Source organism: Manacus candei, unplaced genomic scaffold, assembly GCF_025592945.1.
Source record: "Manacus candei isolate 608988 ecotype Guabito, Panama unplaced genomic scaffold, ASM2559294v1 h1tg000015l, whole genome shotgun sequence".
Classification (NCBI taxonomy): domain Eukaryota; kingdom Metazoa; phylum Chordata; class Aves; order Passeriformes; family Pipridae; genus Manacus; species Manacus candei.
Window position 1 is genome coordinate 20,819,448 of NW_026138063.1, and position 24,096 is coordinate 20,843,543.

The 24,096-nt window shown below is 39.3% G+C and overlaps 2 protein-coding genes across 4 annotated transcripts in view; one reads left to right on the forward strand and one right to left on the reverse strand.

The window, feature by feature from the left end:
- The window catches only part of CAB39 (calcium binding protein 39), a 41,400-nt gene extending 26,623 nt beyond the window's left edge, over positions 1–14,777 (forward strand). For 2 of the 3 annotated variants that reach the window (XM_051782081.1, XM_051782083.1), the window contains 7 exons: positions 2,856–3,020; positions 6,889–7,007; positions 9,065–9,233; positions 9,974–10,033; positions 10,789–10,854; positions 11,702–11,845; positions 12,434–14,777. In XM_051782081.1, coding sequence (XP_051638041.1) covers positions 2,856–3,020; positions 6,889–7,007; positions 9,065–9,233; positions 9,974–10,033; positions 10,789–10,854; positions 11,702–11,845; positions 12,434–12,622 — 912 coding nt within the window. In that variant the 3' untranslated portion in view covers positions 12,623–14,777. Of the gene's footprint in view, positions 1–1,267; positions 1,328–2,855; positions 3,021–6,888; positions 7,008–9,064; positions 9,234–9,973; positions 10,034–10,788; positions 10,855–11,701; positions 11,846–12,433 lie in introns of all 3 variants that reach the window. The other variant, XM_051782082.1, reaches the window with a different exon arrangement.
- LOC127468692 (transcription cofactor HES-6-like) overlaps positions 1–24,096 on the reverse strand; it is a 182,725-nt gene that overhangs the window by 40,222 nt on the left and 118,407 nt on the right. The gene's annotated exons all lie outside the window — the stretch shown is intronic.

Below are 24,096 nucleotides of genomic sequence, written 5' to 3' on the forward strand. Positions count from 1 at the left end.
AATCATGCAAGCAATGCTACCCAGCTTTATCTTTCTTGATTTTTATTTTTACTATTTTTTTTGCTAGGCTCTTAATATTGATATTTAATGTACCTTTATATTTTTCAGCGTAGCTATCCACATTCCATTCTGCATCTGAAAGGGCAGAAATAGGTCTGCACATCTTGTGTTTGGAATATGTTCAAGAGTTCGTGGAATATGGAGGAGGGATTCTGAAAGTTTGTAGTTTATTTCTATTCTTTTTGATGTTAAGTTTTAGAAGAGAAGGAAGTATAGAGATGTTACATTTTATGAAATTGTAGCGCATCAGAAGACCTTGGCTATTGATATAATAGTTTCAGAAAACCTCATGTTTCTGTATTTGCAGCAATGGTAGTTTGGCCTAAGCTGAAGTGATGCAAGCAGGACTCTTCATGATGGAGGTGGTCAGACATTGGTGCAGGCTGCCTGGAGAGGTGGTGGGGTGTCCATCCATGGAGCTGTTCAGAGCATGGCTGGCCCTGCCTGGAGCAGATGGTTAGACCCTGATGACCTCCTGAGGGACCTTCCAGCTAAGCTGTTCCATGTTTCTTAGGGGCATGGTTTAGTGGTGGACTTGGCAGGGCTAAGTTAATGATTGGACTTGAGCTTAAGTCCATTTTCCAGCCTAAATGATTCTGTGATTCTCTTCTATGGCTCTATGTCTCTAGCCATTACTTCCCACTAAAGCTTCATGTCATTCCGAGTTCAAGTGAAGGATATTCAGATGGTCTTGACAGCTGTGAAGAGCATTTAAGTCCTGCTGTCTGTTCTTGAAGTTACCAAGTTGTATGTTCATGCTAGGCTAGAAAGCTGCACTTTTTTTGCCTTTTTTGTTTTCTTTTTTTTGTTAAAGCCCTTGATGTTGGGAAACACTGCAGTGTTTTCTGCCTGGTTTGTAAGCATTTCCATCACTAATATCTTTCTTGGGCTGATGGTGAGGGACAGCCCTCAAGCATGATTAATAGTTTTGGGTTTGGGGAGGCTTGTTCTGTTTCCTGGGGTTTTAGGATGAAAAATTCTCCATTAGCATTGTTTTTAGTTACAAGCATTTCCTCAATACCATCATCTTACTTAAAATAGGTAGTAACTTGAACTTCTGCCTTTCTTCCTCTTTCATCTTACATCAGTGTGCAGGGACAAACTGCAATAGAGGTTTTATTACTGCTTCTTCTTTTTTTGGTAGCCATTTATCAAAGACAGCTCTTCGTATCTCCATGTTTGACAGATGTTCCTGTTCTTTTCCTAGAAAAGAGGCATTTCTTCTGAATTTTAGAGAAATTGTGTGGTGTAATACTGCTACAGTATGGTAAGCTGCCTTTCCCACTTCGTGTCTTCAGGAGCTGTCATGAATCTGAACAGTCTTACTGAGCACCTGCTTCTTACTGTCTTACTAACAAGTGCACAGAAAATCCTTTGGAATTTCGATTGAGGAGGAGACAACTGGGACTGGGAACTGCAGTTAGCAAGAAGAGGGAGGCAGCAGAGAGTGGAAAGTTGTGGAGGAGCTAAAGATGATATGGAGCCTCCTTAAAGGTCATGGAATCCTTACATGCATACCTAGCAAAGCTGGAATGGCTCTGGCTTGAATAGTGCATGGTCATGCTGATCTTAAAGCCTCTCTAGATGAAAAGCACAAATGAGAAATCTTCTGACATAACCCTTTGGAAGACTGGTAACATCCAGCAAGTCATCATTTTTTCACTTAATTAATTTTCCACGAGCTCTCAATCATAAATACTTAAAGTGTATGCATACTTTGTTGGCAGGTTCATCTAATTACTGAAAATCAATCACAAGCCATTCAGACTTTTTAGGCACGTGAAGAACTAATATAGTATAATTAAACCACCTACTTAGGATGATCATTTCCAGCATTTTGCCCCCAGGCTAAGTAAACATTTATATTGAAAGGAGTAGTTCTTTTTTTTTTGGTCCAAAACAACTGTGCTTTAAGATTCAGAAGTGGGTGTTTAGAAGTGTTCTTGTTGATTTATTTTTTTTTTTTTACTCCTGAGATAACTGCGTTTCCACTGCTAAATGCTGCTCCAGCTCATCATGGTGACTTAGGAATTCCTCCTGGCTTTCCTAAGTGAGAGGTCAGACCTGTCTGTCTTCTGTAAGATGGACTTGAAATGGGGAAGGATTTTAGACCTTTAATTGTCTCCTGTGTCGCCACGTCCTTTTGAGGTGACACAAAGGGGGCTGTTTGCTGGTTTGTTCTTTTATACTGAGACAACCTGGAAACTCAGGTATGTTCTCCCTGAGGTTTTGTTTGCTGGAAGGGAAAAATGTCACCTGCACTAACTGGAATGGGAGCCCAGTATTTGACAACAGCTGATGAGGGCAGAATCTGTAGGAGGGATGCATTTGGTCTCTCTGAGCAGTTCACTAGGGACAGACATGAGTCTCCATGTCACATTTTCCAGTCTGATCGTGCATAACTCTGTTTTACAGAATGGAAATTTTGTCAGGTTCTTTTCATCCCATTGCTGTTCTTTAGGGGATTTTTGAATGGGAAATTGATGGGTGGTAAAAAGGAAGAGATTTTTACTTGTAGTAACTTGTCAAATTGTGTGTGTCTTGTGTCTTCTTTTTGGTTGTGTTTTGGTTTTGGTTTGTTTTTTTTTTTTTTCTAAATGACCACTCTTATAACAGTCTTATTTGCAGAAAAAATATCTATTGGTTTTTTTTTTTAGCAGTTTGTTGTTTCCTGATTATTCCCCACCCCCCCACCCCCTTAGTGGAAGTTTGCAGATGTTGAGAATAATGGAGTGTGCAGTTACAAAGACAAATGGCATTGTGCTCTAACTGTATTGTTTTCTCGTTTTCTTTAGGCCACCGAGGAGGTCTCAAAAAACCTTGTTGCCATGAAAGAAATCTTGTATGGCACAAATGAAAAAGAACCCCAAACAGAAGCTGTGGCACAGCTTGCTCAGGAGCTGTACAACAGTGGTCTTCTTAGTACCCTAGTAGCTGACTTGCAGCTAATTGATTTTGAGGTAAGAAAAGAGGTTTGATGTTTCTTACATCCTGTATGTTAAAATAAACACATCTGAATTCCTACCACTTAAATTGGTTAAGATATGTTTCCGTCTTCAGCTTTTATTTTCTGGTTATGACAAATCCATTAGAAAGAGAAGTCATTGTTCCAAACTGCATAGAAAATTAAGCAACTGTAGAATATGAAATCCATAAATTTAGGCATATAAACACAAATTTGAAGTAGATAAAGCTCTAATCCAGTGGTACAGTTCTATTAAAATTATGGAATAATTCTTAATTGTTGTGTAACAGAAAGGTTAATCCCTTAACAGTAATACCATAGTGAACACAAACCATAATACTACAAGACATATCTATATTATCATCTTGTTAAATCAAATTACTTGGAAAAGTAAGAGAATTTATGCATTAAGGCTGTTAGTGTTATTAACAGTCCAGTATTTCTCTCTCTTTTTAGAAATGAGTGATGCAACCTTTTTTCTATTTTCCTCATTTTTTTGTGTTTATTAAAAAAACCCAACAAACCCAAGTTTTTATTGATTAATTCAAAATAGCAATACTTATATTAAAACATATCTCTGTACAAACTTTTTCACTACACCACATGGAACAATTTAGCTTCCCAGTGCCATAGTGAAGAATCACCCTGTTTAGTTATGTGTAAGAAGTTGCAGTACAATTGGATTTTTCTGTTTTCCCTGAGGTCTCCCAAGAAGCGTGTGGTTGTCTAGGAAAGGAGCCAAACCCCATGTATCTCACTCCACAGCCTCGACCATAAAGACCATCCCACTTCAGGTTGCTTAAAAATAGGATTGTTCATAAACAAGTTACTCACAATGCAAACACAACAGTTTGAAGTCCTATTGTAGTTTGACATTCCAAAAACAATGGCTTTCTTCCCAATTCTTTCTTCTCTCCCCTCCACCCCACCCATAACTCCCTCTGATTTGTGTTTAATTATAATACAGTGGTGTTTTTTCCCTGTACACACAACTGTTTATACCAAACATAAAACATTCAAGTTGTTAAATAAGCAAGGAGACCTGGGAAAGCTGAGAGGAAATGCTGAAATGTGATGGCCTTTAATTGCTGAGGAAAGGAAATCATGAAACATCATCTGGATTCTGCTGACCTCTATAGATTTGTATCAGCTTGGTGTTTACCCAGCCCAGTTATGAGCAAAGGAAACCTTCATTATCTCCTGGTAATGAGGAATGAAAACAATTTGTGCAGGCTTGTTCTCGTTAAGGAGAACTGTGCTTTGTATTCTAAGGGGACTTAAAAAGATCCTGAGTTGTTTCCTGCTTGTGGACGTTGTGTTGCTTTGTTACACAAGGATATGACAGTTCCCCCTTGAGAGAGAAAAGTCATTCATACTGCTCTCTAGGCTGGACCTAGCCTGCTTTGTAAGGCTGGGATCTGGCAGACTGTCCAGCTGTTGTTGTTACCTGGAATTAATGTCAACACACCTGTGCTCCAGATGTGCTCCAGCTGTCACAAAGTCAATCAGATGTTGACTTTGATATCCCACGTCTCTGTGGTTATGAGTTTGCTGCATTTGAAATGGTTTCTCCATTACTGATGGAAATACATGTTTGATTTTCTGTTGGTTTTTAAACTTCAAGAGTAGGTCTTGAATTTTTTCCTTCTTTCCACTGCAGCCTGAGGTCATTCAGTGATAAACTAAACTTTTTTTTTTTCCAAGAACTTCACTAATTTCTGAAGAAGGTTTCCTTGTAGAGCAGGAAGAGACAGCTAATTAATAGGCAGGGACTGTTCACTCTTGTCTCTTAAACTGTCTCAAATGTATTTGAATCCGAATTGGTATGGTAAAAAAGTACAGAAAAGTAATATATAAAACCTGGAAAAGTAACAGATTTCATGTTTTAATGAACAATCTGTGACTGTCCAACCTGTGCTATATGTATGTAAAGACCTGTTTAAAATTATACCCTTCTCTGGAAGTCTGTTTTCCAGGTAAAGCAGTCAACCCAACCATCTACTAACCAGTCTTAAAAACTTACCTGTTACCTCCTGGCTGATCTGCACGAGTGTGTCTGTAGAAGAGATGGTATCTCTTGTGGAATTAGGGTTCTCTTTTTGTTTGTTTGTTTTTGTTTTTTTAAATGAAGAAAGAAAAAGCCAAACCCCAAAATACCTTCTGGGTAAGGGAGGCTGAATCCTTGTGCTGGTAGGACAATAAAGGCACAGTGTCCCTCTCACCTCTCGCAGCCCTGATGGTTGGCACAGGGTTTGGTGCCAGTTTGCCCTCGTTGGGCCATGAGGTCACTTAGCAATGCATCCCTCTGACAATAGCTGCCTCTGGGATTGCTGTGTACCACCAGCAGCTCCATTATATGCATAATAAGGAAATGCTGTTCTTGCTGGGGAATCCAAAGCAAACTGTGAGGTCCAGTGCAAAAGTGGCCACGTTAGTGAGTGATAGTTGATGACTGTATTATGTGAAGTTTGAGTAAAGCAATTTCTAGGAACGCAGCTCTACTCATTTCAGAACAAAGAGTCCTGGTGTTGCTTTGGACTGGCTTTCAATGGAATTGTAATTGAGAAAACAGCGTTTACAAACAATCTCTTATATCCTGAAAACAACACTCTAACAGAACTGTCTGTGGTAATTCACAAACATGCTGTCTGTAAAACTACAGTGCTCCTGCATTTTTATAAATGTAAACATTTCATTTTTTCTCATGCAGCCTGCTTGACATTGATTAGAAGATGGAAATAATTTTAAATAATTGCTGTTGTTTTTAAAATTCCTGCTAGTTAAATATGCCCTGCATTTACTCAAAAGCTTCCTGGTGTTACTCAGGAGATTTCTAGTACAGTTAGAACCTGTCAAGAAACATTATATACATATGGGGTTTGTTTATAACATATAGAGAACCTTTAGGTGGAGTTGCTTAACGGGCCTTTATTTGCAAGTCCAAGCTTAGTACAAGTTTGCCTATTCCTGGATTAGATCTGATAACACACAATCCTGAAGGTGTCTTTGTTTCCATCCAAAATGGACAGTTAATTGCAGAAATCTGGCTTTTAAATGATGCATATGAGTGACAGTGAAAAGTACTTATATTTATAATCGGCTTTTTGTTAGATGTCTATGCCAGTTTGTCATCTTTACCTGTTGTCTAACAGAAGAAATAAATAGGAGATGTGTGTGTATATATATTCAACAAAGAACATTCCCAGCTCCTTTTATGCTGTCTTGGTGCTATCCTTGTGCATTTTTTTTTTTTAGTATAATCTCTACTGAATCCCAGCATCCTGGTCTTTTTTTATACTTCTTTTATGCATTGAAAAATGTGAGACTTGCATTTTAGGTCAGTGGATGATTCCTGTGTGGGGGTTTTTTATTTATTTACTTACTTATTTTCATAAGTTACAGTTCTAAGTTGGATGTTAACACTGAAGTTGGAAATGCTCTGCACACTCTTAATGATGGCATTATGTGCTCCTAGATAAGGGAAGAGGATAATGGAATATTGAAGAAACACACTTTCAGGCAAGAGCACAGTTAAAAACTGCTATGTTATTAGCAAAACCAAGTATAGAATAAGCCCAGAAGATTGATGCTACATAGAAGTATCTGATGAAACATCAACTGGCTTTACTTCTTGGTGTAAATTACCCATGGTCTGGCTGCAATGTGATGTAATGTTTTGAGTGCTTTGGCATATTTGAAATGGGCATAAAGAAACATAATATTAAATCTGTTTGAGATCAGAGTGTGGAGGCTGACTGAACTGCAGAACTCAGTACAACTGCATGAGGTGATGACAATGTTCAATTGTTAACGTTCCTGGTGGACTTGAGTATTGTGTGTTTAACTGCCAATGTTTTTGACAGGGCAAGAAAGACGTTGCTCAAATTTTCAACAACATTCTCAGAAGACAAATTGGTACAAGGACTCCCACAGTCGAATACATCTGCACTCAACAGAATATATTATTCATGCTATTAAAAGGGTATGTGCACTGTGAAGCATAAATATGCTTTCACATGAAGTAAGGAGTTATTAAATTCATAGAGAAGCAGAGAGTTCTGACATGATTGTTCTTCTTTTGCAATATGCTTGTTTTTTTAATTTTATTTTTTTCTTGGTCTTGGGGTCTGTAATTCCCCTAAGTAAAGGAAAATTTGAGTAATAAATCACCAACAATCTACTTTTGCATGAAATATAACTGAAAATTGAGAACTGTTAGTAATCTAAAATATTCTTACTGGGGTAATCAGACCTTTTCCTTCAGTATAGTATTTGAGCCTGTTTAAACTATTCCCTTGTGAATTTATCAAGAGTTGAAAACTGGGGTGTTTTTTCCTTTTAATTACTGTAATTTCTAGTTTGCTGGCCTGTCCCCCTGGCCTTAGTTTGGTCTTAGACTTTTTATCCAGTGATTTATATTCCTGTAGAGACACAAACACACCGACTCAAACTTGACCAAACGAATAATTTGAAGCATATTGTGCATGCCAGATGGCTGCTTCTTCCTCTGTTCTTGTATTATTGGGTGTGCTGGATATTCTTATATTATCTTATGTACTGGATGCTGGAGGGTCGTGCCATACTGAAGATGGGCATGTAGAGCTGTGGTTTTCGAAACATGAACGTGGGTGTTGTTAATATATTTGCATTAAAATAGGAATTTTTAAAAAATTTGAGAATGTGCTCTCTTAATTTCAAAAGGAATTGCTCACATTTCTAATAGCATTAAGATGGTTCTGAAAATTGCAATTCCAGTGTGTTATTTTGGGATAGAAAAGTTCATCAAACGTTACTACGCAATTTTAAAAGTGCAGCTATTTGAAGTAGTAGTTTTATAGTTACCAAACCATATGACCATAAGATCTACACTTGTCTGCCAGAGGGCCTGCTTTGGGTTTTTTTCCCCCTGCATTGCAGCCCTAATTTTGAGGTAAAGTGTGATTTAAATGTTAGAGGGGCAAAAATATTAATTGTGGCATAAGACAAATGAAATTACTGATTCAGTTCTTCTTCAAAATAATTTACAAAAGAAGGCAACAACATTTGAGGTGCAGAAAGAGAAAACTGCTTTCTCAGCATGTTCTCATTGCTGTGTGAGTGAATGAGGGATGTAACAAATTCCTGCTCACTTTTAGTCTGTGTTGTCACCCTTCAAAGAGCTTTATTCCCACAGGGATTGCTGGAACTCATTTTCATAAGTCAGGATGTTTGAAATGGGCATTTAGCTTTAGCAACTTAGATGTTACATCTGGTTACATCCAACTGAGACAGATTTATGTAAATTTATACTATTGGATAAGTTGCAAAAAGTTCAGTAGGTTTCAAATCTCCATGAATGGGAAAGTATTGCACCATTTTACAGGAAAATTGTTTTATAAGGCAATGTTTTTGTATGATAATATAGTTAATGCTCAGTATGCACAATGATACTTTGCTCCTGAATTATTCTGGTGAATTTTGATTACCCTCCAATGGTGTAGGATGAAGGATTCTTTAGGTGGGAGGCAGGAAGGTATATAAGAGTCTGTGACTGCTCCAGAGGCTTGAGCCCCACAATGTGTAGAGCAGCCAGTGATGCTGGAAAGTGGTTTAATGAATGAGGAGATGTGAATTTGTGTCCAGCATGATTGATCCTTCCTGGTTATATGGATTGTTTTATGTAAATTGCTGTCATGTTTAGGCAAATAGCTTTCAAGACAGAAATAGTTTAGTGCTCTTCCAGATGTCTGCAATCCTACCAATATGGAACAAGAAAATTGATTTTGAGAACAAAGAAAATATATTTATTTAGCCTTGTTTCTCAGTTTGTGAAATTCATTTGAATTGGCTGTAATTTGTCATGTAATGGGCAATTACTTCAGTAATATTTTGTAGCAATATTTAAAAATTGAGTCCAGTGCAGAAAAATAAGTACCTCTAACTTTTGAGGTTTTGTTTACTTGATAGTATTGAAAACTGTAATTAGCAGTGGGGTGTTGCAGTACTAACTTGTGAAAGTATTTATAAAAAGTCTCTGGGTTGTTTTGTTTTTTTTTATAGGTACGAATCTCCCGAAATTGCTCTAAATTGTGGAATAATGCTTAGGGAATGCATCCGGCACGAACCACTTGCTAAAATAATCTTGTGGTCAGAACAATTCTACGATTTCTTCAGATACGTGGAGATGTCAACGTTTGACATCGCTTCCGATGCGTTTGCCACCTTCAAGGTAATCACTGACAGCCTTGAATTATGATTTCTGTAGTTCTCTTTGTGAACCCAGGTGCTCTGTGTGATTTTCCTGGGCAAAACAGGCCTTGGGAGAGGGGGAAAAAAATAAGGTGTGATGCAAATGGTGGGCTGGACATTGCTCTTCCTTATTTCTCAGAATGCAAGACATACCTTTAAATATATATACCATGTTCCCCCAAATTTTGTTCTAGAGAGTAAGATGTAAACTATCCTGCATTACCTGAATACGTGTGCCCTTCCATGCCAGGGGCTTTAAATCTGTGTCTGCAACTCCTCAACTGAGCAAACTCCTTTTCATTCTGTTATAACCCTGAGCATGTTTGATGCTGTTGCTTTGTCTGGGGAAATTTTCTGTTGCCCTAAAACATTGAGTTATGGGAGTATTAGCATAATATTCATCAACATTAAATAGTAGGTCTTAACCTTGGTTGTGTGTAGTTATGTGCAGAGCACAGCCTTGATCCATAATAGCACTCTTCAGTGATAATTCCACAGTCCATTTATCTGTGAGTTAAAGTAACACATCACAGATCTTTCCTAAGTGATGCCAAGATCCTTAGCAGTGTCCAGGTAATTGCATTCATGTCTTAATCTCTTAATTTAATGAAACAGCAAAATTTTCTATTGAATTTCATATATGTACTCACTGTTTAATGTGAATGTCTGTGTACTGTATAAATACTTTAGTTAAAATATTTGGTTTGTGCTTTTTTGCAGGATTTGCTTACAAGACACAAGTTGTTAAGTGCAGAATTTTTGGAACAGCATTACGATAGGGTGAGCAGATCTGTTTTAGTATTTACAATTCTCTAGCCCTGCGCATCTTATTTGAAGAAATTGGTGGTTTTACTCCTTGTTTAGTAAACTTCCACATAATATTTAAACAATTGAACTTGCAGTAATTTCTGCAAAACAGTCAAATTTAGATCACGACCCTGTTGTTGAATGTAGAAAGGGATAAAAGGAGGAGAAGGCAACGGGAATCTTGTTCTGTGGGTGCTCGGCCTGATTTCTTCGGTAGAGGGAGCCCTTGCCTTTCCCCTGACACCAAGGAATCCAGGATATCCCTCTCCCTGCTGCTGGGAGTCCGGGAATTACAGGTGTCCAGTGCCAGGAGCTATCACAGAATGGCCTTAAAGATCGTCTGGTTCCACCTCCCCGCCCCTGCCATTGTCAAGGCATCTTACACTAAACCAGGTTGTTCCAACCTGGCCTTGAACACTTCCAGGGATGGGGCAGCCACAGCTTCTCTGGGCAACCTATTCCTGTTACAGCTTAAGAAATAATAAGGTAACTACTTCCACTGCATTGAAATCTAAACCTTGAAGGCTCCTAAAAGAGCAAATATATATTTTTTTAAAGCATATACAGTGTTTTAACAGTAGTGACTTACAGGAACCGATTGAGATTTCAGATTTTGTTTATGTTTTTGTTAGGGATTGGCATCTTCTCCACTTTGTTACAATAATTTAGAAGAAGAGTGACTATGACACTTGGAAAAGTCCTAACCCTTCTCTTTATTCTGTGTTTAGTTCTTCAGTGAATATGAGAAGTTACTTCATTCAGAAAACTATGTGACAAAGAGACAGTCACTTAAGGTAAGGCAATTTTATTTTCTTATTAAATGCAAAGTTAGAGAAAGCTTTTAATTTCAAGATGAGTTAACTTTATTTGAAATGGCTTATGTAACTGCCTTCAATAGTGTTTGTTTTAATTCTTCTTACATGTGAATTCTTGGGATCAACTAGGTTTTTTTTAGTCCAGTCCTTTTGTTATTTAGTGTCCAGCGCAGACCCAAGTAATTTCTCTCCCTATGAAGAAATGACTCTTCAAGTATCTTTATTTTTGTTGGGTTTTTTCACTTCAACAAATCTGGACACATTTAAATAATTTTTAAACAAAGATTCACAAGATGTGCCTAGAGCAATACTAATCTTACATTCAAGTGGGTAAGCAATAGGGAATGTAAATGTAATACAGAATTTGTAGCAAAGGTGATCCTTGTGGGGAATATCCTTTTAATCCCCTTTGGACAAAGAACGTAGCCAAAGGAATGTAAATATTTCTCATTTGAAGTACTAAGCTGTTTAGGTTTTGGTTTATGTTTTTTTAAGGCATTATTACTGTTGCTGAATAGCTTCTGTATAAGTGAAACTAATGAAGTCATGGGGAAAAAAGAATGAAAGACTTTTCTTTCATTTTCATTTCCTAACAAGGGGAGAGCAAAGGTGATTTTTCACTTCCGGAGAAGAAGGAGAAACTGCACAATTTAAATAAGAGGAAAATGCACCCTGCACTTTGAAATTTGGGACCCTGGAGTTCTGTTGTTACTGTATTTACAGCCCAGTGTCAGCTGTTTAGGGTGTTTGAAAGCACTTATGAAAAAGTTGATTCTTGTGTCCAGTGTTAGTAATTTTTCCATCTGGACTTTTTTTCTGCCTTTAGCTTCTTGGTGAATTGTTATTGGACAGACACAACTTCACAATTATGACAAAATACATCAGTAAACCTGAAAATCTCAAACTAATGATGAACCTTCTACGAGACAAGAGTCGTAACATTCAGTTTGAGGCCTTCCATGTGTTTAAGGTATGTTTAAAAACCCTACCGTGAAACAAAAAACCATGAGAATCCAACCAGAAGTTGTTTAATTAAGTAAACTATTTAACTGAGCCTCATTGGAGCTTATCTTAATGACTGCTAAGTGATTAAAGAGAGTGCTGATATTTGCCTTTATTATGATCCATCTTTACAAAGATATCTTAGTGTCTTTTGAAAACTGCAGACAAGCAGCTAAGAGTTATAACTTGAGATCCAGAACTTTGTAGTGAACTGTGAGATACCATCTGATGCTGTAAATGATATGAAACCATGCATTTGCTATAGAATTTAACCATGGTTCAGTGGTTTCTGCAGAGGGTGTTGTGGTTGGTCACCTCCCACAGACTGAATTGACTTGGTGCTGGTGTTCAGCTTATGTCCTGATGAAAACAGGGGTGATTTTATTTTAAAACTTGCATATACTCCATTATTTTTTTCTGGATATCCAGTAGGATACTGGAATAATTAAAATGTAATTTTAAGTTGTGGTCATCAATATTTTGTTGGATAGCTTTGTTTTTTAACTTTTTTAACTGTTTCTCACTGTTGTGCTCAATGCCTTTTATTTTCTTGCAGGTGTTTGTAGCCAATCCTAACAAGACACAGCCTATATTAGACATCCTTCTAAAGAACCAGACCAAACTTATTGAGTTCCTCAGCAAGTTTCAGAATGACAGGACCGAGGATGAACAATTTAATGACGAGAAGACCTATTTAGTTAAACAGATCAGGGATTTGAAGAGACCAGCACAGCAAGAAGCTTAATCTCCAATAAACCTTTAAAATATTAAACCCAAATTCAGCATTTGCTGTTAGATATTCAGCATCAGGCACTCTTATCGATTCATGAGGAACATTACTGCTAATCTGCTGTTCAGTGAACGGTTTTTGTTTTTCTCTTTTCATTTTTAGTCCAAGTTGAGAAACGTAGCTGCTGCTTTCTTGCACAATGTGGACTTTCTTGATATTTGTGTCATTTCAGAATTCAAAGACACTGCTTGTTTTAGGAGTCCTGAAAAGAAAGATTCTAGGTTCGTGAAAGCAAACATATAGATACTAGTTTGGCTTAGGAGAGAAGGTATTAATGTAGTTAAGTAACAGGTTGCATGCTTGCAAATCTGAACAAATCTGTATGTTTGCACTTACCTTGTTTGAGATAATGAGCACAATGTGACCTGTGCATACCTGGCACCATAGTATAAGATTATATGCCTTGATTAAAAAAAAAAAATGTGCAGTGCTTTATTTGTAATCAAAGGGGAAATGTATCTAAGATGTGAGCTTATTGGGATAAAGAGTTGTCTTGCAAATAAACTGATATTGAAACTTAGCAACTTTTAAAAGAGTGAAATCTCGAGGTTCATAAGGAAAATGTATATATGCCTTTCACTGCTTTATAGAATTTTTTTTGACATGATTTGATTTTTTTGAGACTTGACTTGTAAACTTGGAAATATGTTCTAAGGGTTTTTGTTAATTTTACTTTAAAGGTATTTCAGACAGTAGACCTAGCAGTGACATTTTGCATTTCATTTCAACAATGCTTGCTGGTTTCTTTTGTATATAACTCCTAGGCTGCTCATTTCTTTAAAATATGATTTAATTTGTACAGCAGAGGAATGTTATTGTATTAGTCTGTAACTATTACCTAATATTGAGTTTTGCAAAATGAATGCTCATGTGTAATTGAATACTTCAGATCACATGGAAATGCTGATTTAACAATCTTAAGTACTGCAGCATTTGAAAGGAAAAAAAAACTCAAACCCAAACAAATCCTTTGTATTCACTCATCTAATGGGGTGCCATCAATTAGGGTAGGCTGAAATAGAGAACTGGAACCCTTTATACTACATTCTTACTGGATAATATTGGCCTTATTTAATTAAACTAGCATTGTACTCACCCGCTCTGCAAATGGCAAAGATTATGCTAAATTAATATTGATCCCTCTTACTTCTGGGGAGCCTGCAGTGCGTCATTTCTTTCTTACAATATATAACTCAGTACAATAGTTGTGTAAGTGAATGATTTAATCCCCTCCAACTTCAAGAAACAATTTCGTAGGTGTCCTAGGATAACAAAATGACTTAATTTTCTTGATTTTGTTCTTTAATGTTGCAAACTATCAGTATAAAAAACAGAAAACCCAACTGATTTTGCACCATGTTTTTGTTACTGTGACCATACAAAAGGAATCTACTAAGTATAGCTAAATGATGTTATTAAAATTGTATCTATCCATCATATAGTAACTCTAAGATCACAACCAAGCAAACTTACGGATTGGGGTCTGAAAGTTCAAATTCTGCATGACTGAGTGATTGTGAATGCTCTAGAAAATGTTTGTTGCTTCCTGTCCTCTTCCCATTGAAAATCCTTTGCAATCAGTGACGTTTAAGCTGATCTGAAAGCCTTCACAAGGGAAGTCCGAGAGCTCCAGAAAACTGAGTGTATTCACTCAGTTGTTTAAAATTGCTCTTAACATTATAATTGGTCTTTTTAAAGGTTCTTAACATTTCCTTTGCAAACCAAATCATTTTGCCTACAGGAAAGAAAACAGCTTACTGTTCCTGGAAATCACAGGCATTGAGGTGGTATTGTAGTTCAGTACTAACAGTCTACTATATTTTGGTTTATCATAGCTGAGTGGAGGAAAACATTATTTGCCAAGTTACTCACCATAAACATGTAAGGCTTCCTCTTTAGAAAGACGTAGATGTGCTAAAGATTTATATATGTCAAGAAGTGAAAACATTTGGACTGGGGTAGAGGTTACTCTATATTATGCCTTGGAATCAACGGCTATGGTGACTTTTTTAATATGTGGAAACATTTGAATGTTGGCTTTTGAAAAGAAGTTGTATTTAAATTAAAGCTCCTTTGACGTGCTCTTCGTATTAAAAAGCTTGTTCTGGAAGTGGTTTCTTATCTGCTTGAAGGCTTAAGGGTATTACTAAAAGATATTTAAATGCGAGTGGTTTTTCGTTTGGCTTTCTTTCTTTTTTTTTTTTTTTTTTTTTTTTTTTAAGTAAGAGATGTATACAATTGTAATTCTATTTCCACGGTAGCATTTCATTTCTCCTGAGGAAAATGCGTTTCGTATCCAAAAAAAATCTGGCTGGCCCCATAATTTAAATTAAAATAAAATTTTGAAGAAAAATGTGTGTTCTTTTACTGTGTTACCGAAGAGGATGAGTTTCTTGTGGCTGTGTATCTGTTCTCCTTTATTACCTTAGAGTGGCTCAGCTTTCTCCCTTTTAAATGTGAAATCATTTTAAATCATGAAAAACTCTGGCTTGACAAAACATTTTTAAGGAATTAGGAAAAGGTGCTGTATTAGGGATGTAACCAATTGTTGGTAACCTCTCTTGCCTGTTTGTAGTATTATTTCTTAATTCTATTTCTTTTTGGTATGACCAAGGGCAAAGAGAGGAGGTGCTATTTCCTGCATGATGCCCAGAGACAGCACCCAGTAGGGTTAGTGGAAGCAATTCCTTGATAATTTGTGGCCCTTCACTTTTCTCTAATTTTCAGGAACTGAAAGTGTTTGCAATTGGTAACTCTTTTTCCTTAGGACATCCCATGGTCTCTGTGCCTTTGAAACTGCCTCTACACAGGTAACACCCCAAGTTATGCAACATGGCAAACATCAGGAGAGGCTGTTATGTTTTAAACAGCGTTCAGGAGCTTTTGATGCAGTTTCTTTAGATGGCTTTTTTTAGCAAAATTACTGAAAAAAAACCAGTTTCCCTTCAGGAACATAATTACCTCAAAATATTTGATCTTTGATACCCCCTACAAGAGGCTGCACCTGTGTGAACCTCTGCAGAAAATCTAAGCATTTCTCTTCCTCACTGGCAGTAAAATCACAAGTGAGACAGGGAAGGACGAATTTACACTTGTAGTCAGACAAAGTGCGAATTTTAACCAAGAGTGGTCAGGTTGGGTACTTGTCTGGGTGTTTGAAATGGCCCTGGTGGGAGGAGGCATGGGAAATGCAGGGAGATGTTGCCCTGACTTCTTAAAATTTGTTTTCCTCACAGAGGTGACCAGCCAGACCTGCCTTACAAGCTGCCATCTCTAAGAACACCAGCAGGAGTTGTCCTTGGAGCCCACGGGAGCAGGTTGTGGACAAAGCTACTTTCAGTAAGTTTCCTTCTATTGGTGGCATCTCAAGTCATTCCTAGCAGGCAACTTCATCAGTTTTCCTTTTTGCTGCTACCCCATTTTCCCCCCCATTATTCTGGACCTTTGCTGGCTGCTGTGTTGAATTATTTCCCTGTCTGTGTTGCTTTCCCTCCCGTGGTTGTTCACTCGAGCTGGTGCCATCTTGTTGGGTGCAGTGCCTTAATTTTCTGTCATTTTTGTGCTTATTTCTCCAAAGGTTTTGGCCTTTGCAAGGCTGTTTTAAGTGCTGTTTCTTGTCACCATATTGTAATTCAAGCTGATGGTTAGTATCATAATGAGGAAAAAGTTATCCTGTTCTTTTGCATGTTATCTCTTCAAATCAGTGTTCAGCTTAATCCGAGCACACTGAACTTGTGAAGAGTTGTTTCTGGCATATGGCATCTGTATTTACAAGTGTATTTGGGCAGATCCAGTTTAAATCCCCTGTGACTGGAGACAGGTCAAAAAATCAAAAAAAAAAGTCAAAATATGGGAAAAAGTTGAGAGAGAGCAGAGGGCAACATCAATATATTGCATTCTTTGAAGGAAATAGGCTATTTTGTGGGAGAAGAACAATGGAGAGAGAGCGTTTGCAAGAATATGGAGTGACAGGACAATGGGGAATGGCTTTAAACTGACAGAGGCCAGGTTTAAATTAGATATTAGGAAGAAATTCTTCCCTATGAGGGTGGTGAGGCCCTAGAACTGGTTGCCCAGAGAAACTATAGATGCCCCATCCTTGGAAGTGTCCAAGGCCAAGCTGGATGGGCCTTTGAGCAACCTGGGATAGTGGAAGGTGTCCCTGCCCATGGCAGGGGGTAGGAATGAGATGATCTTTAAGGTCCCTTCCAACCCAAACCATTCAATGATTCCATGTTCTGCTTCTTGTTTTAAAATATCTGTTGACTCACCTCTATTTAAAAAAACACCACCACAACCCCCCAAGTTATACAGCCAACATATAATCTTTGCTAAGGGTATTGTATTCAAAACAGAAAATAAAAGGCAAGCTCTTTTTTAGAGGGCTCACGTTGGAGATTCTGATTCACACAACACAGGTAAGGATATTTTATTTCCTTGCTCAGAAATGCCCTGGCCAAAACAGACTTTCTGCCACTTTCCATAAAGAGACCTTTCAGGCTAAAGGTTTTCTACTGCAGGAGGGTTTTCCAGCTCTCTAGTGGGGCTGTGCATAACTCCAGTATGCAGGATTACATCCACCAAGGAGAGTGTGCAGGATTACATCCACCAGGGAGAGTGTCACATGGCTGGAGGTGACAGAGGCCTTAGGTGTTCCCAATGATGGTAACACTAAAGAATTTATCAAGAGGGAGTGTTTGGAGTGAAGGAAAATAAACAGCATGCTGTAATAGATATGTAATATATATAGTTTAGATATGTTTTAAGAGAGGTGGATCTGTTTGGAAAAAAACAACATAAATCACTACAGCTGGAGTTGTCTGTTCTTCTTGCCTAAAATTAAATCAACCAGTAGATGTTTTTCCATTTCTTCCCTTGCAAATTCCTAGTACTGAGCTGTCATTGAGGATCCCATTAAGAGTTCTTGATTCTTCCTCTTGTGGCAGCTTTTAGGAATGCCTCACATCCCACCAAGGAGAAACTAGGGTGATAAAAATGTGAGTGTTGCTTAACAAGGTTCTGTTAGTAAAACATGTTGAACTGAGTTTATTATTGCATAGTGTTACTCAGAGACTTGCAGGAAGGATTAGGTTTGCATTTATTTGAGCAAAAAACAAGAATAATTATTTTTTTTAGGTCTGTTTTGACAAGTTTAAGAATGTTGTGTATTCTAACATTAATAAATAAGGTTTGAAACTATAATTCAGGGCATCTAAATAAGGGATGCAGTATGTGTTGTACAGTGTTTAAACAGCTGAGGTGTGAACCAGCCAAGCTTTTGGCCTCAGGTCTTTAGCAACCTCACCACATTGTATGGAATTAAAAGAAAAAGTGTCCCTTAAGAGAAATCAGACTGTAACACAGGCTTCTGGGGATCTAGACAGGCTGAGAAATACAGACTGGAGAGACTAAAAGGTGAAAAGGTTCACCTGGCTGTAAAACTTGAGTTGCAGCAGCTGAATTTCCTCATCTACTTCCATCTCTGGAATTAAAGAGTGCTGGGTCAAGCCAGCTAATATCCAAATTATATGAAAATAGCATTTAGGGATTTACAATAATATTACATTTTAAAAGCATTTTTTCCCTAAAAATTGTTTCTGAAAGGAGTAGGAGAACAATCCCACAAACCAACCCAGTGTATGGGCAGAGCTGGGTTTTCAGGTTTCTTCAGGCTGTTAGAGCAGTAGGGAAGTCCTTTAGGCTGAAGTCTGTGATGGCACACATGCTGCATGTTCGAGAGCACTTACACAGACATGCAGGTTAGGGCTGAATCTTGGCTGTAAGTCGTATCAGAGTGATGTTCTAGAAAGAAAAAAAAAACAAAACAGATAAATCTAACTTAGCAGGAATAGTTACAGACCTACAGAGAATTGTAAGATGAGTTCACTGGAGCTTGTGAATAGCTTGTAAATATCTATTATGGAAGTTAAAAGATGAATTTTTTTGCCATACTAGGTTGTAGGCCATCAGAGTGCAATACATGTAATATGGTACACACTAAGCAGACAGGCTTGGAATTTTGGCTTCAGCTTATCTAATATAAGAAACAGATACTTCACAAGGAACAAAACATGAAAGAACTGTGACAGGCAGTGGCTGAAAGTATTCTTGCTTCTTGGTGTTATTTGGGAAGCAGGAACCTCACTCTTCCATCACTAATGCCAGCCTTCCTTTTTCTTGTTCACCATGTTTGGGTGAAACGTGCAGGTAGAAGAGGAGGGACATGGCGACAAAAATGCAAATAGTAAAATATCACACGAGTCATTCCTTACTGCTACTTTGCAGTTTTAAAGATGTTGCCCCTTTATGTCTTTGATGTGAGAATAACCTGAAAGCTGGCATTGGGGTAATTTAAACTTTTGTACAGAAACTTTTAAAAGAGCATTAAGTTACAAGTTCATCTCTTTTAGCCGAATGTTTCTTCTGAGCTATGCTTTTTCTTTCACCCTTGACTGATGTAAACTAAATTTCCCCTGACTACACACTGCGTGTTGGTAATTAGTAACACATGACTGTGATGCCCAGTTGGTGTTGAAGTTTGTGGTGTGCTCTGGTGTAAGGTTCATGTGGGACAATGCAGGTAGGCTAAATTCATGTGTACAGTGAGTTACTGTCAGTTTTAGACATCCCAGTTTCCAAAATAAAGTCCTTCTTTTACTAATAAAGATGCAAACCCCCAGGAATTATTAATAATTATATTGATATGTTGTCTGATGTTGGCTGATGTCTCTTCACAGTGAGCAGTAAACTGCAGGCTAGTTTTGAAAAGTATCTGCCAGGCAGGTAACAGCCAAGGTGACATATTATTGTGTGGCTTGTGGTTTTGGCTCATTTCTGCAGCTGTACAGGCCCTTGTGCCAGCTCCTGGGAGGAGAGTGCTGGCACTGCTGCTGGCACAGCTGCCTCTGGCTGTGCAGGCAGCTTTCTGCAGTCTCCTCTCTGCCCTGGCTCTTCCCTCATCCCACAGACTTCTTAAAACCTCCAGGAAAAGGAACATGGAGCAGGATAGGGCAGTGAAGCAAAGGTTCAGAAAAGATCCAGTTCTGCACAGAGCTGTCAGCATTCTCGTGAGGCAGCACTGCTGTGTGAACAGCACTTTTGTGTTACCTGTCTTTGGCTCGGGTAGCCATGTGTAGTCAGCCTCAGGAGCTGAACTGTTTCTGTTCTGGGGATAGGATGGTTTAAATCTTCTTTATCTCTTCTGGTGCTCCCACTCCTTGCTTCTGAACTTCCAAGTCCATAAAAGATATTTTTTGCAGCTCTGTTTTCTGTTAATCTCTCTCTCACTGAGTCTTCTTCTACACTTAAAAACTCCTGATCCTCTTGGCAAATCACTTCTTTCTACTCTTGTCCTTTGCCTTTTCAGCTCTTATTCCAAGGGGCTCTTTCGTATATTTAGGGAAATATTCCATAATTGCTGAGTCACATGTAAGTGCAGTTATTTATGTCCAAACATTTTTTCTCCAGGTGTAAAGATTTTATCATGCAGTGTCATTGCTGCAGGTAATATTTCCTATGGGAAATACTATTTGTGTATTATTAGAAAATGTCAAATAGGCAGAGTGAGAGTAGATTATAAGTAAGTACTGCACAAGAGGGACTCAGTGCTGTATCTGGCATGAGGATGTTGCTGGTGGTGTGGAGAGGGATGGGAGCAGTACTAGCACACTTTGACCAGAGTGAGACTTGCTAACAGTTGAGAGGCCACAGGTTTGGCCTGTGGGTTGGCTGACCAGAACCATGTTAGGTGCTATCAACACCCACACACAACTGTGTGGGGCACTCGGTATCTCGAGCTGGTAACAGATTTATAAAGCAACCAGTGTTTTACCTCTGCTTTCAAAATGCTGCCCTGTTTGTATAAACACTTAGATTTGGGTTTCTAGTGTCAGGGATGGGCTCTGTCAATGTGTGAGCTTTGCAGTCTTTCCTGTCACTTCTGGGCTGTGGGTCGGTGGCTGGGACAGCCTTCCTCTGATCTCAGGGTAGTTGGCAGGATCAAATGCCATCTGTATCATCCTGGGACTAGACAACAGTCTGTACTGAATTGTCTGAACTCAGCAGAGGAGATCAGATCCTGGATTTCCTATTCTCTCAGTCCATTAGTCCTAAAAAGACTGTTTCTGCTGCAGCAGTTTGATATGCTGTGCCACCACCAGATGTGACAGGTGTAAGGACCAACCTCTGTCCCTGGTGCTCAGACCGACCCTTTGCAGGCAGTTGTCAGTGTGTCAGCCAGACTCTGTTTCCCTCCACTGCTGTCTGCCTGGTTCATTAGCACTCTCAGGATAAGAAAAGGCAATTGCAAATTGGACAGTGTTTGGATTGGTACAATGGAGGGACATATGAGCTCCAAATCTTGCCTGAACAACCATTTCGTGGCCTGGCACGAAGGCTGTTGCCAGGACTTGCCTGGAGCCTTTCCTGGAGGGCCCTAGGGAATGATACCCATGTCACTGTTATTTGCTGCTTGATTGAAACTGCTTTTTGTGCCAACATGTCCACACTTCTCCAACCTTATTCTCGTGCAGTTTAGAGCAGTTTGAAGGCTGCTGGAAATAAGTGCTGCCTGGAACACTCTGCTTCCTTCAGATCCTTTGGCCTATAGCTGCTGAGCTTCTGGACATGTGTGGTCTGTTTCTCAGTTGTCTGCAGAGTCTACAGGTTTATCCTCATGGTACAGGGAGGTTTTGCTTTATTTGGAGGGGAACAAAAAAAAAAGTTCATAGATGAAAAGTCAGAAGTCCTGTGACAGCCAGGTGGTTTTAATTTGAATGTCCTTACGCTGCTGTGTGACCTTTAACTTCTGTAGGCAGAAGGCAGGTGAGAAGGTATCTTCACCGAGACAGAGTACTGATAGTTCTGATCTGAGGTTCTCCACACCTCAGATAAAACTCCTATGCTAAAGTGGATGGCTTTTGCCTCCACAGCAGCAGAGGGCACAGAATCAGATCCAGGCCGGACACTGGTTGTTCATGGTGACATCAGTTTTAGGTCTGGGATCTGGTTTTCTTGGTGTTTATCTGTATATTGTGGCCTGATCCAGAGCCCACTGAAACGTTAAAAATAAAGCTTACTGGTAGCTTAGAGGCCAGACAGTCCAGGTTTTAGGGCATTCCTGATCCGTACTGGGTGGGCAGAGGAGGGACCTCCTTTTAGCCAAGTGCAAGAGGTTGTGTGTTCGTTTTTTTTTTTTAATAATGCAAAAAGAAATTAATGAAAACCAAGCTTTGGGAATGTTTTCAGCTCTAGGAGAAGCTTTTGCTCAATGAACAAAGGACTGTAGAGAGTCTGCTTTCCAATGGATTTGTCTCCCATCCATGTTTCCAGGCTTACAGGTGGGAAGCAGCGCGGAGGTGCCACTGGAGCCCTACGTGTGTGCCTTGCCCAGTTTACTGGTGCCAGGCTAAGTTTGTGCCTCTGTGTGCCCCCAGCCAGCAAGGGAAGTGGGATGAGGAGGAGGAGACAGCTACAGCTACTTCAATGTCAGTGTGGAGCTGCCGAGTGGCAGCAGTCAGCAGGGATGTTACTCTGGAGTGGGAGTCAGGATGTGAGGGGTGAGGGAGCAGGAGTGGAAGCTGAGAGAGAATGGGGATGGGAGAGATGAAGAAGATACTCTCCCTCTCCAGTGGAGGATGTGGTTCCAGCAGAGAGGAAAGGACATGGAGATGGGAGTGCTAGCTCGGAAAGCATCTGGGGATTACTGGGAAGTGCATCCTCCCTCACCAGAAAACCTGTGTTCGGGCCTGTGTCTTGCTGATGGAGACCCCTGCATGGGGCTGCTGTAACCCTTGCTCTGTAACTGGGGAGGATTATTGACCACACCTCTGCCCTGCACAGCAGGCACCTGTGTCAGAAATGAGCAGTCACAGAGGACTGTCTGAAAATTAAAGTCACAGCCCCGGCATTGTCTGAGACTGGGTCCTGGCTGGGCTGTCTCCATCTGAAAGAATCTGAAATTCATGTGGATTATCTGGGGCATTGCACAGTTTGGTTAGTCCAGGTCAATTAAAAAATTAAATACTGTATTTTGATCCTCTTTACAAACAAACCTTTTAAAATATTTTTTGGCAAAACCAACTTTTTTCCCCCGCATAGAAAATTCTTATTTTCTCAGAAACAGAATTCTCTTTCTGAAAATCTCCCCTACAGAAAATTTCCAACGAGCTCCAAATTTTAAACTTTAATGCCAGAAAATATCTAGCAGGCATTAGCAGAGGGTGACTCAGGGTGTAATGTATGATTTAATTCTGACTAGGGCAACATAGCCACATGAATTTGAGCAGGCTCTCAGCATCCCTAACTCAATATGCAGTTGGCAATCCACCAAAACACACATGCAGAACAGGGAAAAAGTGTTATAACTACTTTTCAGTTTTGAAAGCTCAGTTCTACCCTGAGAAAGAAACAGGGAAAATATCATCACTTGCACCATATCTGCTTCCTCTTACTGATTTCCAAATCCAACATGTTCGTGTTACAAGAAAATGCTTTTATTTTTTCTGTTTTTACCAGATAGTTTCACCAGCAACCAGTCTGATAGTAAAAGGTTTCCTCCTATTAGAAGCAGTATGCTGCAGAGAAAATGATCCAACATTTTGCAGACTTGAAGTTTGTTCTGTTGATGCACAAGTAGTAGTTTCCACTCCTCCTCCAACAGCTCTGCTGCTGCTTTCCTACTCAGAAGGGAGACCAGCTGGCTTTTCCCTTCAAAAGAAAAAGCATTTGGGATACAAGCCTGTCTCAAAAGGTAACTTAAAGCCTGTTCGTGGAAGCATTGCCCAATTTAGCACACATCCTGGGGGGAAAAAATAGGCTTCTGGACAGGAAACGTGGCTTTGCAGTGCAAGACAATGTCATGTTAGCAAGGGAAAAAGATGGAGAAAGGCAGGTGAAGTGCTTCAAGATGTGCCAGTACTTAAGTGTTCTTCTACAATGTGTTGATGGGTCTCTCCTTGTTTTCATATGGACTGTACAGGCTCATCTTTAAGGACTGGGGTCACAGGCTGTGATCAGGTATCTCAGACTTTGTGTCCTAAACATTGACTTAGTGTATGTTAAGCCTTCCCAGACACTGGAGTACTTTTCCCTCTCTATCTTCAGTGTGAACTGCTGGCTTGCCTGCCCACCTTTGGTAAGATCTGAGCAAAAGGAGCAACTCTGGTTCAGGTCTGGGTACATGGAGTCAAGGGGCAGCACTTGCTCAGTAGCAGCAGCCCAGCAGTGCCCCCTCTGCACAGCTTAGGGGCAGAACTTTTGGGTTGAAACCTATGTGGATGCAGGTTTGCTCAAGTCATTGCTTGGAGCCTGAGAACAGTCACTGTTCATTACACAGTCACTGTCCCACCGCTGCTCATTGAAAGTTCACCCCTTACCATCTCCGGATGGTAAGGGGTGAACAAATGGATTACTGCTCTTCTTTAAGAGGA